Source organism: Podarcis gaigeae, assembly GCF_964106915.1.
Source record: "Podarcis gaigeae genome assembly, chromosome: 9".
Lineage (NCBI taxonomy): Eukaryota > Metazoa > Chordata > Lepidosauria > Squamata > Lacertidae > Podarcis > Podarcis gaigeae.
The window spans coordinates 64,683,248-64,700,694 of record NC_139685.1 but is presented as its reverse complement, the minus strand read 5'-3'; the positions used below and the strand labels follow the sequence as shown (position 1 = coordinate 64,700,694).

General features: G+C 43.7%; 1 protein-coding gene across 1 annotated transcript; it reads left to right on the top strand.

The window, feature by feature from the left end:
* The first annotated feature begins 86 nt into the window (after positions 1-86).
* On the top strand, positions 87-16,446 carry SPP1 (secreted phosphoprotein 1). Its single transcript, XM_083756777.1, has 9 exons — positions 87-180; positions 886-917; positions 4,844-5,113; positions 9,145-9,218; positions 9,328-9,372; positions 10,360-10,485; positions 11,875-11,919; positions 12,999-13,259; positions 15,295-16,446. Exons 4-9 carry the CDS (start codon positions 9,162-9,164, stop codon positions 15,829-15,831), a joined length of 1,071 nt encoding a protein of 356 aa, XP_083612903.1. The 5' UTR covers positions 87-180; positions 886-917; positions 4,844-5,113; positions 9,145-9,161; the 3' UTR covers positions 15,832-16,446.
* The last annotated feature ends 1,001 nt before the right edge of the window (positions 16,447-17,447 follow it).

The following is a 17,447-nucleotide window of genomic DNA, read 5'->3' as shown; positions in this document are numbered from 1 at the left end:
TGTTCCCTTGGCAACTGGCATTCCAATCTCTGGAGGAGTCACCATTGACTGCTGTGTTCTTTGCTCAGCCTGTGTCAAATGTAAGTCTCTGACCTGCCGCAGGCTGCAAAGTTCCACTAGGAGCTGGCTCATTCCTGACAAATTGATATCCAGAGCATTACCGCCTCACCTACCATGGAGGTATAGCATAGCCATTGTGGTGCATGCTCTAGTATCTCCCACTTGGACTACTGCAATGTGATCTACATGGGGCTGCCTTTCAAGGTGACCCAGAAACTACAACTAATCCAGAATGTGGAAGCTGGCCTCGGCCTAGTATACCCAAAGGAGCGTCTCCACCCCCATCGTTCAGCCTGGACACTGAGGTCCAGCGCCGAGGGCCTTCTGGCGGTTCCCTCACTGTGAGAAGTGAGGTTACAGAGAACCAGGCAGAGGGCCTTCTTAGTAGTGGCGCTCAACCTGTGGAACACGCTCCCATCAGATGTCAAGGAAATAAACAACTATCTGACTTTTAGAAGACATCTGAAGGCATCCCTGTTTAGGGAAGTTTTTAATGACTGATATTTTATTGCTTTATTATTATTAATAATAATATTCTGTTGGGAGCCACCCAGAGTTGCTGGGGAAACTCAGCCAGATGGGCGGGGTATGTATGAATGAATGAATGAATTATTGTGGCACCATATTACAATTTCAATGAGGGGTGTTTGGGGAGTGAATTAGAATTTCCAATCAAAATTTTATGGGCTGGAGCCAGAAGTAGTCATTATTAAACCCATGGTTTTGTTAATCCTTTTTTGTAAAATGGTGTGTGTTTTTTCTGCGCTAGTATACCATAAATGTTTAAAGCTATTTCCTGTGTTTTGTCTCTTTGTCACACTGTAGCATGACCAGGGCTGGCACACCCATGAGGCAAGGTGAGTCAGCCACCTCAGGTGCCAGGATCCACAGGGGGCAGCAGATTCGGCATCCAAGAAATATATTACCTGCCACTGCTGCCGGGACCAATTATGTAGGTGACCAGCTGAGGAACCAGGTTTGAAAGGGTTACGTTTATGGTTAGTACCTTCTCAATTATCCATTCAGTGGAGTTCATACACTTCTTCTTCACTTGTAAAGTTGACAGCATCAGCCTCCCTGGCCAGCATTTTGTTGGTTGTTGTTATTTGCAGGAACTTTTACAATATTTCATACGGCAGGGATAAATCATGCATTTGTAAATTGAGCATCAGCATTATCAAGTAGGCTGCAAAGTACAAAAGCAATTTAAAAATGAGCTATCTAATCAAAAGTTGAACAAATGCAAGTAAAGTCACTTCTCATTCAGATGTTAGCAATGCATATGTAGCCCTTTTCCATTTCAAACCTTCATTAATACACATACGTTTTGCATTCCTATGTGAATTAGATCTGTTTCACTTAACAGGTTTAGGGATGGGGAGTGGCTTGGGAAGAGACCTGAGGGCCAGGGAGAGAGGCTTGGAGGGCCACATTTTGGCCCCCAGGCCTGAGACTCCCCACCCTTGTCCACGGTGGTCTGGATTATATGCCCCTGAAGAACTTCATCTTTAACATTTGCTGGTCGATAAAGAAATTTTAAACCCCATCTCAAGAAGGTAGTCAAGACCCAATGCTATAGCTGACAATCCTGACTCAGCAAATTGAAGGACTGAGACTTGTTTCTTTAACAGGGATCATTGGCTCTTCTTTTTCCCCAGCATGCCTTGCAGGCCATGTTCCCTCCATCCTGTTCTATGTGCAGTTACACTAGACCAGAGAACGGTCCCTTCCTACCTGAGAACAGTCTGTTCTTGTCTGTCCTCCTTAAAGTGAAAGTGGGAACATGTAATTCAATTGATAACACGTTTCTTATTCCAGGCTTTCTTTATTATTATTATTATTATTATTATTATTATTATTATTATTAGATGGGCTATTTGGGTGAGAGGAATTTAAGGGCTGCTTCTCTTTCTCATCTATCCACACACACACCCCCCCCAAAAAATCTCCATCACCTCCCCACTGCCAGCAAGATAGATTGCCAGCAATAGTGAAGATACATTTGGGTTCTTCGTTTGCTTTTCACGTAAACTTCTCTTTACTCCACACAGCCTGCTTTGCTTTGGAAAGCTGTGACCACAGAGACCTTATTTACACGTTGGCTGCCAAGTGACATTTGAAACCCAAATTTTAATTTTCATTTCAAACTGGACTTTGTTTTTGTTGCTTTCCTAGAAACGCAGTGACCACGTGTCTTTTGAATCCACCGATGTCTTCCCAACCCTGATTTTGAAAAAACTGGTTCTTCTACCAAACACATGTTCCCAGGCCCCCTCTTATTTTATCTTGTTTATGTCTGCCTAAACAAGGTAACCTCAATAAGGGGGTGGGAAAACTGTTGCAAAAGCAGGACTGTCAATAAGAGCCCTCTGGTGGCTAGCTAGTCACTCTGCAGCTTCAAAATAAGGTACCAGTGAAATAAATGTCAAGAGGTCATGAAGAATCTTCGGACTGCATGACGCCTTAACCTAAAGTCTGCCGGTTGCATTGCAAATGGCACGGATGCACTGCAGTAGTTTGACACCATTGTGCCTTACGCCATTTCTTTTTTCTCACTCTTCACTAGAGGAGGGTGGACAAGTTCAATTAAATGCACATTTAAGGAGGAACCCACCAAATTCGCACTTTCGAAAACAAAATGCAAAACAAAATGCAGCTACAGTCTGAAATTCACACATCTCTGAATTTTGCAATGCAACTCTCCAGCTGAATAATGGGTACAGAAATGCAATATAACTGGAGTAAATTGTATATAAGAATGCATTGATGCAAAAGAGAAAAAGCATGACCTTCAGATATTTTGCTTTGCAAAATAAATGTGTTTATTGCAGAAGCAACATACAAAAATGTGTAAAATTCAATATTCGCCTTCTTCTTCTTCTTCTTCTTCTTCTTCTTCTTCTTCTTCTTCTTCTTCTTCTTCTTCTTCTTCTTCTTCTTTTTCTTCACATTTCATGTGCGTTGCGTGAAAAGGACCCCTAAAGATACTTGGGAGAATTTTTTATATATATGGGAGTGGGGATTACCATGATATATATGAGGTGGTATATAAACTTTGCCACCTCTTCAAGCAGCAGCAGCAGCCTCCCTATTAGTTTATTAGTTTAGTAAAGTTTATATATTGCTTGATAAACAGAAGGATTTGCGCATCAAGGCCCCGTGACCACCCAGTTCCCTAAGGTGCGAATAACTAGACAACACACAGCATACTGGTTTTCGGGGTCAAATAAGCCCACAATATTAATGGTTACAGATGTGGAGTTTGGCCATAGGCATTGTGGTAAGCAACATCGCCTGTCACTCCTGTCCATCCACTGGGAATGTTTCTAAGGGCGAAGACAGCGGGGGAGGGGAGCACACTATGACCTACGTCAAATTGGGACATCCCCAAAGTGGTCCGCGTTTGAGGAGTGGCATGGCCCTCACCCTCACCTGGCCATCGGACAGGAGCCATTCCTCCCAGAGCCTTTTAAGAGGATACCCTTACCCAGTGAGAGCCAGTGTGGTGTAGTGGTTAAGAGCGGTAGACTCGTAATCTGGTGAACCAGGTTTGCGTCTCCGCTCCTCCACATGCAGCTGCTGGGTGACTTTGGGCTAACACTTCTCTGAAGTCTATCAGCCTCACTCACCTCACAGAGTGTTTGATGTGGGGGAGGAAGGGAAAGGAGAATGTTAGCCGCTTTGAGACTCCTTCGGGTAGTGATAAAGTGGGATATCAAATCCAAACTCCTCTTCTTCTTCTTCCATGGAGATGTAGGCTACAACCTCCCCTCCAACCAAGACTAACCCAATGCCTATCCGCCTTACAAAGTTGTGACAATTGTTATGAGGTAGGCGAAAACCCAAATGGTGGTGCCAGTTAGCCAAGTGGGGGAAATTCCTGCACTTCCCCTGAAAGTTAGGCTAATGACATTGTTTATAGCAAGATTGTACCATCCATGAAAAACCCTAATCTGAGGGAGAGAGGGTGGGAGAACCAGCAAAGCGAAACAGAAAGACCCGGCAGGCCAGGCATTTAAACTTTTCCTGGACGTGATGCCAAGGGCCGCAATTGGTCCTGCGCCCAGTGGAATGCCCCCTAAGTACTGTCGCCATTGGCCCATTTGGCAGCAGGAAGACAATCTGGCCTGTGATAGGCTGGTTTACTAGGGAAGCCCTCCCACAAAGCTGCCCATCTATCCTGCCTTTTCCAAGTGATGGATCACTAGTAGTTACATAAAGCTATGGATCCCAAAGGAAGAACAGGAATAATGAGGACCAGTTGAATGTATATGAGCATTCTGGCAGATGAGGAAAGAAGGATCAAGAATTTGTTTCTGCTACCTTATATGCCTGTACTAGTGATAGAGGTCAACCACATTGTAGGACAGGGGGCAAATATTGCAAAAGGTGGCGTTTCGCTTTCTTTCTAACCCTTTCCAAGCTCCCTAAATATAAAATCTGTAAGAATTTGTTTCCATACAGATTAATTCTGAGCTGCCTTGTCATTTATGTTTCAGAGATGCTATTTGCACCCCCACTGTTCCCTGTGGTTTGTGTGCAGCGCATATTCCCCCCACCCTCAGCTTCTAACGATTTGTTTTGAGATGAAGACGTTCCATGGGGGGGAAAAACCTACCTCCCAATTTCATTTCTCCTTCCGACAAATGCCATGAAAAGGTCTTTGACCCTAAAACCCTCTGGCTCAGGACTGAATGCTGGGCGTTGATCTGAAATGCCTGTTAATGGGATTGTACATAAGTAATGCTTTAACCATAGAGTAGTTTCTTGTTTGCTTTGAAAGCCACAAACCCCAGAAGGAAATGTAGGAGAACGGTGGGAGGACAGTGACAAGAAACCTCATGACCTCATCCTTTCCGCCTCGTGGGGATTGGTCGGCTCGTGTCTGGAAGAAGAGTTTAAATTCCAGAGGTCTGCAGACGGAAAAGCAACAGAACAGGAGGAGGACGATCACGCACCATCTGAGTGAATGATCCGGGGATTGCCTTGAGCTTCTCCATACAAACCAGCAGACCTCTGCCTCAGACTACACTTTGGACCCAGACAACGCAAGGTACCTGAGCCTTTTCCTTTTGCTTTACCTATTTTATTCAGTCTCCTTATATTTCCAGAAAGCTGAAAGCAGTGCAGCAGTACTTGATGGAGGCTTTAAGCTCCTCCAGCTTCAGGGGCAGAGAAAGAAAGACTTTTAGTGCACAGCTTTAAAAATAATTTACAACGCCTCTTTTGCCTGCACTAGGGAGAATGTTTAGGGATTCGGGGAGGAAGCGGTTTATGAGAGAGAGAGTATTGCTGAACAGAACCTGCCACGTAAAAACACAAATTTGTGAGTTGTACCCTTGCCAACTCCCAATGCCACACGCTTTTGGCACAAGATGTTGTTTTCATTCCAGCATCCCTGATGCTTAATTTATAATATTTGAAGTCTAGGGGTTTACACGCAGATAGCCAGTGTGAGTCAAAGGTTAGAGTGCTGGACTAGGAGTGTGCAGGATTCGAATCCTCACTCAACCATGAAGTTCAATGGGGGACTTAGGACCAGTCACTGTTAGCCTAACATACCTCACAGGGTTGTTGCGAGAATAACATGGGGGAAGAGGAGGCTGAAAATATAACGAATAAGCTTGTCAGAAATTCAGATTCTGTGCTTTGGAAACTAGGGCTGCCAACCAGCTGCTTTATGTTGGGGGGCGGGGTGGTCCTATGCCTTTTAACAGCCACCTAATGCACAGAACTAGGAGCTGAATATTCAGCCTACCATGCAGCTGTTAAATGACAGAAGAGCCCTGTCAAGGAAAAACAGTTGGCAACCATAACTAACAATCTGTTTCCTTAGTTCCATATATGCAAGTGCAGGATGTGATTACTTGGTAATGAGGAAAATCACTCTGTATATGCTCAGTTATTATTTCATATGTATTGGGATCAGAGGCCTGGAGGGTCTGGGCTTGACTTTAACTCTGTCCAAGGAGGTTCTTTAACTTCTTGTACCATCAACTCACATGCAATTTACAGTTAATTATCACTGTGCACCTAGCTAAAAGCCATCATATTACTCTTGCATTTAATCTCTGAAAAAGCACTCCTGCTTTGCTCTGCAAGGGTTTTGCTCAAATACAGTTTGGTGCAATGTTCTCCCATCGATTTTCTCTCTTAGCACAAGTGCTCATTAACCTTGTGAGAGGAAGGGCAATGCATAGGGAAGTGTGCCAGCTTTCCCATCAGCCTGGTTGCTAATACCTAGCCTTCCGTCATGATTCATCAATTTCTGATGTCCCCTGAGCCCTGATTCATCAGTTTTTCCCCCTGCAGTGCCACACTGAGCAATGCGATCCTTCCTGATTTGGAAATTTCAGCTTGTTCTTTTCAAATCCCTTTGAAGGAAGGTTCAATTACAAAACCAACTTATAATTAAAATTCTGCTTCAGGTTCCTATTCATATTAATGTGCAGCAAGGTCAGAAAAAGAGAGAAAACCTGTTGGCTGATGAGTTGGGACCCCCCATGGAATTTCTCTCTTCTAGTATTTTCCCTTTGGCTATAAGGCAGTGTTTTCCTCTTACATTTTTATCCTCCAACAATACTACGGCGCTCTGATATCTGTGGAAATTTATAGAACTGGTGCATTAATCTGCTCGGAGCGAAAATCCGTAAATTCTATTGGACTGTAATATTCTCGAGCAAGACAGAGGTTTTTAAAATAAAATAGTGTGTGTCCTTTTGCAGTCTGTAAGCTTTAAATCTCACAGAGTGCCTTGTGGGCTACTCTGGAATAAGTTAACTGAGAATTAGAATCATAGACTCACAGAATTGTAGAGTTGGAAGTGACCACAAGGATAATCTAGTCCAACCCCCTACAATCTGGGAATACTTTGCCCAACATGGGGCATGAACCCACAACTCTGAGATTAAGAGTCTCACGCTCTACTGACTGAGCTATGCTGAGGATGGTAGATCCATAGAAGTGGAAGTTACCAAGAGCCTACAGATTTAATCCCACATCTGACACTATTCAATAGCTATATGCAATCCAAACTGCACAGTTGCAAACAGTATTGAAAGGTTCTTCCAAAACAGCTCTTGATGCCTGGGGCAAATGAGTCAAGCCACATGTAAAAGGCAGGGTAGCAGAAGATGTAGTAACAATACAAATCTTTGTCAATATTGTGCTTCCTCTTGGTGTATATTTCATTCATTGACTCCGGCTGCAATACTAAGCACAGATACTAGGGAGTAAATTCCATTGAATTTGAGTTCTGAGTATATGAATATAGGATCGCCCTGTTGGTTGTTATATTATTTGTGAGCACTGTCAGCTCCTTGGTAGAATCTCAAAAAATTACCCTTTGTCAGGCAAATTTGCTAGATCTCAGAACCAAAAAGTGGGGGTTGTTCCATTTTCTCTAACAATTAACTCCAAGAAACATTCCAGCAGCATCTAGGAAGTAAGTTTTTGCGGTCTCCAGGGATGTTTAGTTTTTGGTTTTTGGTTTTCAGGGAAGGCTTGGCAAACACGCCCTTCCTAAGTAGTCCCTCTCCTCTGCATCACTGTTGCTCCTGCCCATTTGTTTAGTCCTGCCCCTTTGGACCCATTCTACATCACTGGTAAACTGGTAGCAACAGCAAGAAGGAGTAGGAGCAGGAAGCTCTATGGCACTCTTCCGCAACCTGGTGCCCTCCGGATGTTTTGGACTACAAATCCCATCATCCCAGGCCATTGGACATGCTGGCAGGGGTTGATGGAAAGTGTAGTCCAAAAGTTCTGGAGGTCTTCTGGCTAAGGAAGGCTGCGCTAGGGGTTGCTGGAGGGGCCTCTGCTGAGACACAGTGGCGTAGCGTGGGGGTGCAGGGGGGGCCGGCCGCACTGGGCGCAACATCTGGGGGTTAGGGTTAGGGGGCGCAAATCCACGGGTTAGGGGCGCAAATTACTTGCCTTGCCCCGGGTGCTGACAATCCACGCTACGCCACTGCTGAGACATGGGCTTCAGCAGATGCCCAGTCATTACAACTCCCAATGTTGACTTTGTTTGCAGCAATGGGCGTAGCCAGGATTTTTTTGGGGGGGCAGGACTTTTGTTGGGGGCACAGAACCAACATGATTAGTCCGTTAGTTAAGTATTTCTATTGTTTTACTTGATCTAGGGGGCAGGCCTTACCCACGCCCATGTTTGCAGCACCACATATACAGTAGATAGAGATTTTTCCCACTGCAGTCATGGCCTGGGATCAGACCATATCAAGAGCATCTTATCGGCAGAGGTCATATGTTCAGTTCTTTCATCTCTCAGCCCAAACAAAGTGCTGAACGGAGAAGTCCATCTAATTCCCTTTTGTCTGATGTTGGGCAGCAGAAGTTCTCTTCTGTTGCTCGGATTAGCTTTGTGAAGTGATATCATAAATACAGGGAAACCAATGGGAACTGATTCTGATTTGATACGGTATTTTCCTGGAATAACATTTGGAGGGGAAATATTATATCGGGGTGCAAAACCTAGAAGAAAGTTCTACAGGCAGAATGCTAGCCTCTGTATAGCTTTCTGTGGTTATATATATATATATATATATATATATATATATATATATGAATGAATGAATGTATTCTTTCCTGAGAAAGGGAAATGTGAAAAAGCTGAGTCACACATGCAAACTTACAGATGGGGGAGAAATTTAATTCAGTCCACATTTAAAGGTGAATCTACTTGATTCCCACTTTCCAAAACAATATACAAAGTGAAACACGGAAATCCTTGGAAATCTCCAGATTTTGCAGTGCAGTTCTCTAGCCAAGTAATGTGTGCAAAGAAAACAAAATGCATATGCTTTCAATCAAGTTTGTAATATATTTTTTTAAAGATGCATATTAAAATAATATACAAATACATGAGCGAAAATATAGATAACGGGGAAATGTGTTTTGTAAAAATGAGTATATTGGGCAGAATTGTATGTTAGGCAAACATTCTATCTCCCTCTTGAAGTCTGAGATGGTACTATCCGGTACTATCCAAAAAGACTTATACTGTGTACTATTTCTGTGCATTTGGACTGGTCCTAAGAGTGAAGTGATTGTTTTGTTTTTGAACAGTCAACTGCAAATCCATCATGATGAAGATTGCTGTGCTGTGCATGTGTCTCTTCGCCATCGCCTTGGCAGCTCCAGTAAGTACAATAAAAATACAACAAATAAGCCATGAGAAGCACGTATTTCCGTAATGCAGAATAAGTGAATCAGTACTGACTCTCTATTCCCCTGCATTTCTTTTCAAAGGTGGGCAAACACCATGATGATTCAAAGAGTTCTGAAGATTATCATGTAAGTTCTTTCCCCCCATCCTTTTAGCAGTCAATTCATTTTACTGTTGGATTTATTATATCACAGCTTGGGATTAATTCCACGATTCTGAGATCCACACACCTATTACATAAGGCTGAGTCAATGTGGGAGTCTCTTTTTCATGAATTCATGTGCCCCCTTTGAGAAGACAAGCGAAAACAATGACCTGTTTCCAAGTGGAGCATCTTCCATCCCCTCAGCTGCTGTCCTACCCTCTCTTCCAGGGGAGTAAGCCCCACTGAACACAGCAAGAATTACTTCTGTTCTGATGCAGAAGATTGGACAGTTAGTCACTTTTGTTGACTTTCCTGCACCTTCCTCAGAGCCTTAGGCTGCGTTCATACCATATACAGTGGTACCTCGGGTTACATATGCTTCAGGTTACATACGCTTCAGGTTACAGACTCTGCTAACCCAGAAATAGTACCTCGGGTTAAGAACTTTACCTCAGGATGAGAACAGAAATTGTGCTCCTGCTACGCAGCGGCAGCAAGGGCCCCATTAGCTAAAGTGGTGCTTCAGGTTAAGAACAGTTTCAGGTTAAGAACAGACCTCCGGAACGAATTAAGTACTTAACCCGAGGTACCACTGTATTTAAAGCACCCCCAAAGGATCCTGGGAAGTGTAGTTTGTTAAGGATGCTCAGCATTGTGCCTTTGTGAGGGGAAACCACAGTTTGGGGAGGGTAAGTGCTTTCAATGTATGGTGTATACAAGTTGAGGTAATCAGAACTGCACACAGCCCTGATATGGCCAATACTGATTTCAAGGTGGCACTAGCTGACTTATTTTCAATCACCCCTAACACTTCTGCAGTAGGATCTGAATTCTGCTAACTATTCCACCTTGTTCTCGCAGTTCTGGGGTGGGTATCCATTGACCAGGCCCTGGTTCCCCTTCTGCGTTAGCCAAGCTCTGCGATGTTGCACGTTGAATGCCAACGTTGTTGTTTTTTGTATTGTTAAAGGTTGCCAAGCATCATCATAAACACCACGTTCACGGGCATCACCACCATCACTCGCATAGCCAGGAGCACAGCCAGGAGCATGTGAACAGCCATGAGTCTCAAGAGCATCAGGAGTCCTCCCAGCCGGTACGAAGCCTTTCTTCTCCATCAAGTTAAAGCTATCTCTAAAGAATCAAGATGTGGTTGTACCCAACTAAGTTCCACTTACATTGAAATCAGTGGACTAAAATTTTGCCCGCCCATTAATTTCAATGGGTCCATTCTGAGTATGACCAACATTTGATATAACCTATACTGTACCAAGTGGGACATGGGTGGCGCTGTGGTCTAAACCACAGAGCCTAGGGCTTGCCGATCAGAAGGTCAGTGGTTCAAATCCCTGCTCCTGTTGTTTGGTCCCAGCTCCTGCCCACCTTGCAGGTCAAAAGCACATCAAGTGCAAGCAGATAAATAGGTACCACTCCAGCGGGAAGGTAAACGGCGTTTCCGTGTGCTGCTCTGGTTCACCAGAAGCGACTTAGTCACGCTGGCCACATGACCCAGAAGCTGTCTGCGGACAAATGCTGGCTCCCTTGGACTATAGAGTGAGATGAGCGCACAACCCCAGAGTTGTCCGTGACTAGACCTAACGGTCAGGGGTACCTTTACCTTTATACTGTACTGTAATGCCAAGAAGGGACAGTGGGGTTGAATCTAGAACCAGTACTCTTCTATCCATGTAGGTAGGCAACCATTCAGATCATTTGCTCTTGTTCTTGGTCCAAGAGAATTTCAGCAGAGATAATTTTCCACAGACCTGGTTGGATAAAATCCCAACCTAGCTGCAATTCTGTGCATACCTACCTGGAAATAGGTCCAACTGAACACAGTGGGATTTTATTCCAAGTAAAGATGCATAGGATCAATGTGGAAATCCCACTGGGCGTTAGTCATGACTAACTTTTAGCTTGCCTCAGACTCCGTATTGGTTCCTAGATTTAATTTTTGGTCACTTTTCTATTCATTTTGTGTTTCTAGTTTGTCTTTTTTTTTTATTTCCAATTGAATCCAAACCCAAACACCTATCAATCGCTTGACCAGAAAGAGATCATAAGGAAATTCCTGCCGCCTCCATCCTCTTCTCAACGGAAGCCAACCAGATAGTTCTGGGAAGCCTTCAGGCACTGCTTAAAGGCAATAGCTCTCCCTCTGTGCTTGTCCTCTGGTATTCAGAGCTTCCCTGCCTCTAAATCCAGAGGCTCCAGTTAGCTGTCAAGGATAAGAGCCCTTTATAGACCTACCCATCTTGCATTTGTCTAATCTTCTCCTAAAGCGGTCTGAGCCAATGGTCATCACTGCACTGTGTAGCACCAAATCCCATTAGTCAGTCATGCAGTGTGCAGAGACGTTTTGTCTGTCCTAAAACTACTCATTTGACTTTTTTTTAATTCAGTGGGATCATTGTGAGTGTGTGTGTGTGTGTGTGTGTGTGTGTGTGTAAAACAAGCCTTCACAAAATAGCTGTTTCATTTCCAGGCCTCTCTGTCTTCCGAAGAAAGTGATGAGATCACTGAGCAACAGGTAAGTTTTCCTCCAACCATGTGCATCTTAAGTACAAAACCCCTGGGTCACTGCTGCCACTAGAAGGATTATACAACAGGAATGGGGAGCCTATGGCTCTCCCAAGTGCTGTTGGACTTCAACTCCCATCAAGCCCCAGCCAGCATGACCAATTGTCAGGGCTGATGGGAGCCACAGTCCAGCAAAATTTTGGAAGGCTGCACGCTCCCCATCCCTGCTGTAGAATATTGTTTCATCCATGTGCCTTTCACTTCCCTGCCGTAGAATATTTTTTCTTACATCCATGTGCCCTTCACTCCCATCCATCGCAGATCACTGTTTCCCCCAGTGCGGGAACCATAGGAGGGAGTTTACATGGCCTGGGGTGGGGGACGGGAACCTGCATATTAGGAAACAGAGATTGAGTTTGTATTAGTGTTGCAAGACAAGGGCTGGAAAAGGCATCTGCAGAGGATACTCAGCAGACAGCATGGGTGCCTAACTAATTCTCCCCTCCACATACCATATGTTGTTGTTTAGTCGTTTAGTCATGTCCGACTCTTTGTGACCCCATGGACCAGAGCATGCCAGGCACTCCAGTCTTCCACTGCCTCCCGCAGTTTGGTCAAACTCATGCTGGTAGCTTTGAGAACACTGTCCAACCATCTCATCCTCTGTCGGCCCCTTCTCCTTGTGCCCTCCATCTTTCCCAACATCAGGGTCTTTTCCAGGGAGTCTTCTCTTCTCATGAGGTGGCCAAAGTATTGGAGCCTCAGCTTCAGGATCTGTCCTTCCAGGTAGCACTCAGGGCTGATTTCCTTCAGAATGGATAGGTTTGCTCTTCTTGCAGTCCATGGGACTCTCAAGAGTCTCCTCCAGCACCATAATTCAAAAGCATCAATTCTTCGGCGAACAGCCTTCTTTATGGTCCAGCTCTCACTTCCATACATCACTACATACCTCCCAATATTTTCACCTCTTTCCCTCTCCTTAGGCTTGTGTTTGTGTTGTGCAGTCATCAGGCGCACCCAGGCCTATAAACATGTTTTGAGTGTTACATCTTCATCCTGTAATACTGAGTTGCTTCTCTTTCCTTGCAGACCCTTCTGGTGCCTCAAAGCGAGAGCAAGGAAGATGACGATGACCACAGTGATGTGGACGATGATGACCATGACGATTCGGATGAGTCGGATGAGTCACACGAAAACGGCGTCACAGATTACCCTACCGAGGCTCCCTTTTCCTTGCCTGTCACTCCTGAGGTCTTTACTGGCAGAGGAGACGTACCTTACGGAATCAAGGCAAAAGTTGACCTGGTACATTATGAGGATTCCGTAAAGGCACACAAAAGATCTGGAAAGGTAAATGCTACAGGTGTACTGTAAGTAAAAAGAGCTAGGCAGCTGACATCTTTAGAAATATATAATCCACCTGCCGTTGTTACGGTTCACACATTTTTGCCAGCAGAATTCTTACTCTATGGCCATCATGGTTTAATTCCCCCGAGGCAGCAATGCTATGGTACGTCTGGGTATTCTTTTTTAGAACCCTAAGCAACTCATTCTCCTTCCATTCATCTTCCCTAACCGCATAAGAGGAAGGAAATGTTCAGTTTTAAAAGTCCATCTGTCTCACAGAAGCTTCTGCAAGCCAGAGATATTCAAAACACTGGATATTTGAAAAGCATCGCTTGTGGTTGCTGTGAGGGTGCCAGTTGAAACAGGAAGCAAGATGTTCCAAAGAAGGCTTGGAAGGAAAAGTAGTAATGATCTTTTAGGAAACTCCCTGCCTAAAATAAAAATAATAAAAATCTGGTGGATAGACTTCACAAAAGTCCTAGCTATCCCAGGAAAGAAAAGCAAAATCTCTGGGATTCCCAGTCTTAAAATTTAGTTAACCGAGACATGTTTGTTTTGTTTGGAGGCATGAAAACTCCAGAAGAAAAAGAATTTTTGCCGGATTCCCCAATAAAGAGTTCAATTAAAAATAAAACGTAAGGTCACTATAAAGTTTTCTGACCTACCCAGCCCTGTTCTATGCCTCTATAACTATCTGGGCATAATAAATTTAGGAGCTGTGGTCTGGTGAAGGTAGTTTGGATTGTTGATTGTGTCTATTTATTTATTTTTAAACACTGATTTTATTTTATAATGTAGTTTATTCTTTATTAGGAAGTCACCCTGGGTACTCCAGGGTAGAAACAACAAACTGAACTGCTAAGAATGTTCTGCTAGAGATTCCTAGATGTGTGTTCTCTTAGGATGGGGAGCAATTCGTTCAATCTGCTTTTCACAGCAGATTTTCTGGTGCAGTTTTGGCACACAAAATGTGTGCATACAATATGTATTATAACCTAAAACCTGCACACAGAAATGCATATATATTTCACACGAGAGGACTGAAAAGCACATATTTTATCTTCTTAAAAGTGTGGGGAGGGGGGGTTACATGAAATGCGTGTACAAAAATATGTACAATTTATATGTGGACCTTTCAAAAAATGAGAACTGAACGGGACAGACCTTTGCCTGAGCACCAGAGGCACTGATAACTGTATACACATCATACATCAAATGTATACAGCCCCGTCCACAAAGAATCATGGGAACTTTAGTTTACCCCTCACAGAGCTACCGTTCCCAGCACCCTTAACAAACTGCAATTCCCAATATTCTTTGCGACTCAGTCGTGGAGGTGATCAAGATTTATTGTCTTCTGTTAGAGGACAAGGATCCAGAGATCACACTAAGGGTGGCCAAATTTTGCGTGGCTGCCATAAAACTCAAGCTGTGCAATTACAAAGACGAAGGCCTCAGATGCAAACTCTAGATAATATTTTAGAGACTAAGACCTAAACCACATTTCCAACTGCTGCCATATTCGTATTGTTTATTGTTATATTTGATTGTTTATCCAAATTTAATTCTATTGTGTTTTATGCTCGTTTAGTATGGTATGTAAAACTGGTCTGGGACCATAATAAAATTTATATATATATAATATTCTTTGCGGAGGGGTGGTTTAAAGACATGATGAGTATGCAGACAGAAACAGGGTGAAATTAGGCTGCTCTGTCCATTCCTACAGCTTCCTGAAGAAAGAGGATGACTGCTAAACCTGTTTAAGGTTGCAATCCTATACACACATACCTGAGAGTAAAGTCCCTGTGAATACCATGGGGTTTACTTCCAAGTAGGCATAGCATTGTAGCCAATGTTTGTCCTACTCAGAGTCATCCCATTGAAATTAATAGACATGGCCAACTTGGGTTCGTTCAGTGAGTCTGCTATGAGTAAAACGTAGTTGGAGACATCAATTGTCCTGTGAGTCAATACTGTAGCTATCCCTCCTGTTTCTGGGTGGCCATTTATTGTCTTCCATTTGTGGGCCTTGCAGTTTGATTCTCGTGACGTTTCGGATGACGTGGACAGCACCCCAGACGTGGAGAGCCGCGAATCCCATTCTGCCAAGTCACATTCTCTCGAAAGCCACGACACAAGCCTTGAAAGTGATGACGCAAGTCACCTGAGAGACAGCCAAGAGGTCCACGATAAGAGCACGGAGAATGACAGCCGCCAGAAACTTGAGAGCGCTGAGGAACCTCATGATGACAGTGACCACGATGACAGCCACGTATCCATGGAAAGCCATGACAGCAGAGAGTATAAGAAGGCCCTCAGTGGGGTACTCCAAGAGGTACATCATGACCATGATGCTGACAGTGTCAGCAACCAAACTTTCGAAAGCGCTGAGGATCACCACAGTGCTGAGGATCACCGCAGCGCTGAGGACCACCACCACAGCGCTGAGGATCACCACCACAGCACTGAAGATCATGACCTCAGCACTGAAGATCACCACCACAGCACTGAGGATCATCACCACAGCGCTGAGGACCACCACAGCATTGAGGACAATGAGGTCACCCTCTAAGTGGATAAACAGGCAGGCTCCTGTCTCCACACCTATCTAAGAGCACTCCCCAGATTTTTCGCATGTGTGGGTGCAGCTAGGATTGGAGCCCAAATTCATAACAGGTGGCTTTTTCTGGGATTTTTTTTTTTAATTTGTTTTGCTGAGTGCGTGAAGGAGAGAAGTGTGAGAAAGGCAATGCAATTTCTACTTGAATGTTTGCTCCCAATTCTATGCATATCACACGTTTGATTTCAGCAATCATAGCAGTTATCGGCAGCAGTACTAACCAGGCAAATGCAGAGCCTGATCCAACACATGTTTACTTGGAAGTAAGTCCCACTGATTTTGGTGCATGCTTACTGCTAGGTAAACATGCTGAGGATGTCAACCTTAAATGTGCAGTACTAGCTGTCCTGTCCATTATAGAACTGTAAGCCCTTCTTGCTGCATATTTTTCCTGCTCTGTCTCACAGGGGGTTGTGATGGAGGAGAGAGAAAGAAAGAGAGAGAGAGAAATCTAGCTTTACAATCAGAGTGAATGTTGCATCTCATGATACTGTAGTACCAAAGGATTTACTGTTGCAATGTATATTTTGTTGACAATTGTGAGTTAAATAAAAATACAAAACCTTATATGCCTAGGACTCAGCATGGTTCTTATCATAGGAATACCTTGGTTTTCAAACAGCTTAGTTCTTGAACGTTTTGGCTCCCGAACACCGCAAACCTGGAAGTGACTGTTCCGGTTTGCGAACTATTTTTGGAAGCCAAATATCCGACGGGGCTTCCGATTGGCCACGCTTTGGTTTCCAAATGTTTTGTAAGTCGAACGGACTTCCAGAATGGATTCCATTCGACTTCCAAGATATGACTGTCTAGGAAGTTGCCTTCTGCCATTGGTTCATCTAGCTCAGTATTGTGTACACTGAGTGTAGATGCTTTCTGGATATCAGACTGAGGTCTCTCCCAGCCCTACCTAGAGATACCAGGGATTGACCTTCTGCTAGCAAAGCAGATACTCTGTCGCTGAGCTATATGCTAAGAGACCAGTGTGGTCTTCTCACCAGACCTCGTGTGTTGGTTCCGTCTTCTAAAATTACTTGCAGAACTCTTCTGTACTGCCAACATTAAGAATGTACAAAAACTAGGTATGATGGGAAAGTATGGTGTGTAAATAGAAACATGGCAAATGCATAAATTAAAGAAAAAAACAGTAATGGATCTTCAATCCCACACAGTTACAGAAGCTGGATCTACACTGACTTTTTTTACCGTTATTAGAATGATATTAAATATATCTTTCTTAAACATCACAGGGCATACTGTTAAAACAAAAACGTTCCTTACCTGTTTCCTCCATAACAACGCAGTTTCCCTGGTTGCTCTGCAGCGCCGTCTGGTGTCACATTTTAATAACGTATTATTAATGCTACAGGCAAAACATATTATGTCCAAATACATTGTGATAACCATTCCTTAACTCTTCCTTAAAGTTATAAACCATGAATGTAGATCCACCCATAGCCTAGTTTTAAAGAAAACGCATTTTGAAATCAACAATTAAATCTCCAAAGACCATTCAGTACACTAATTTCTACTCTAATTGCTTCAGGCAAACAAACATTATTTTCTTA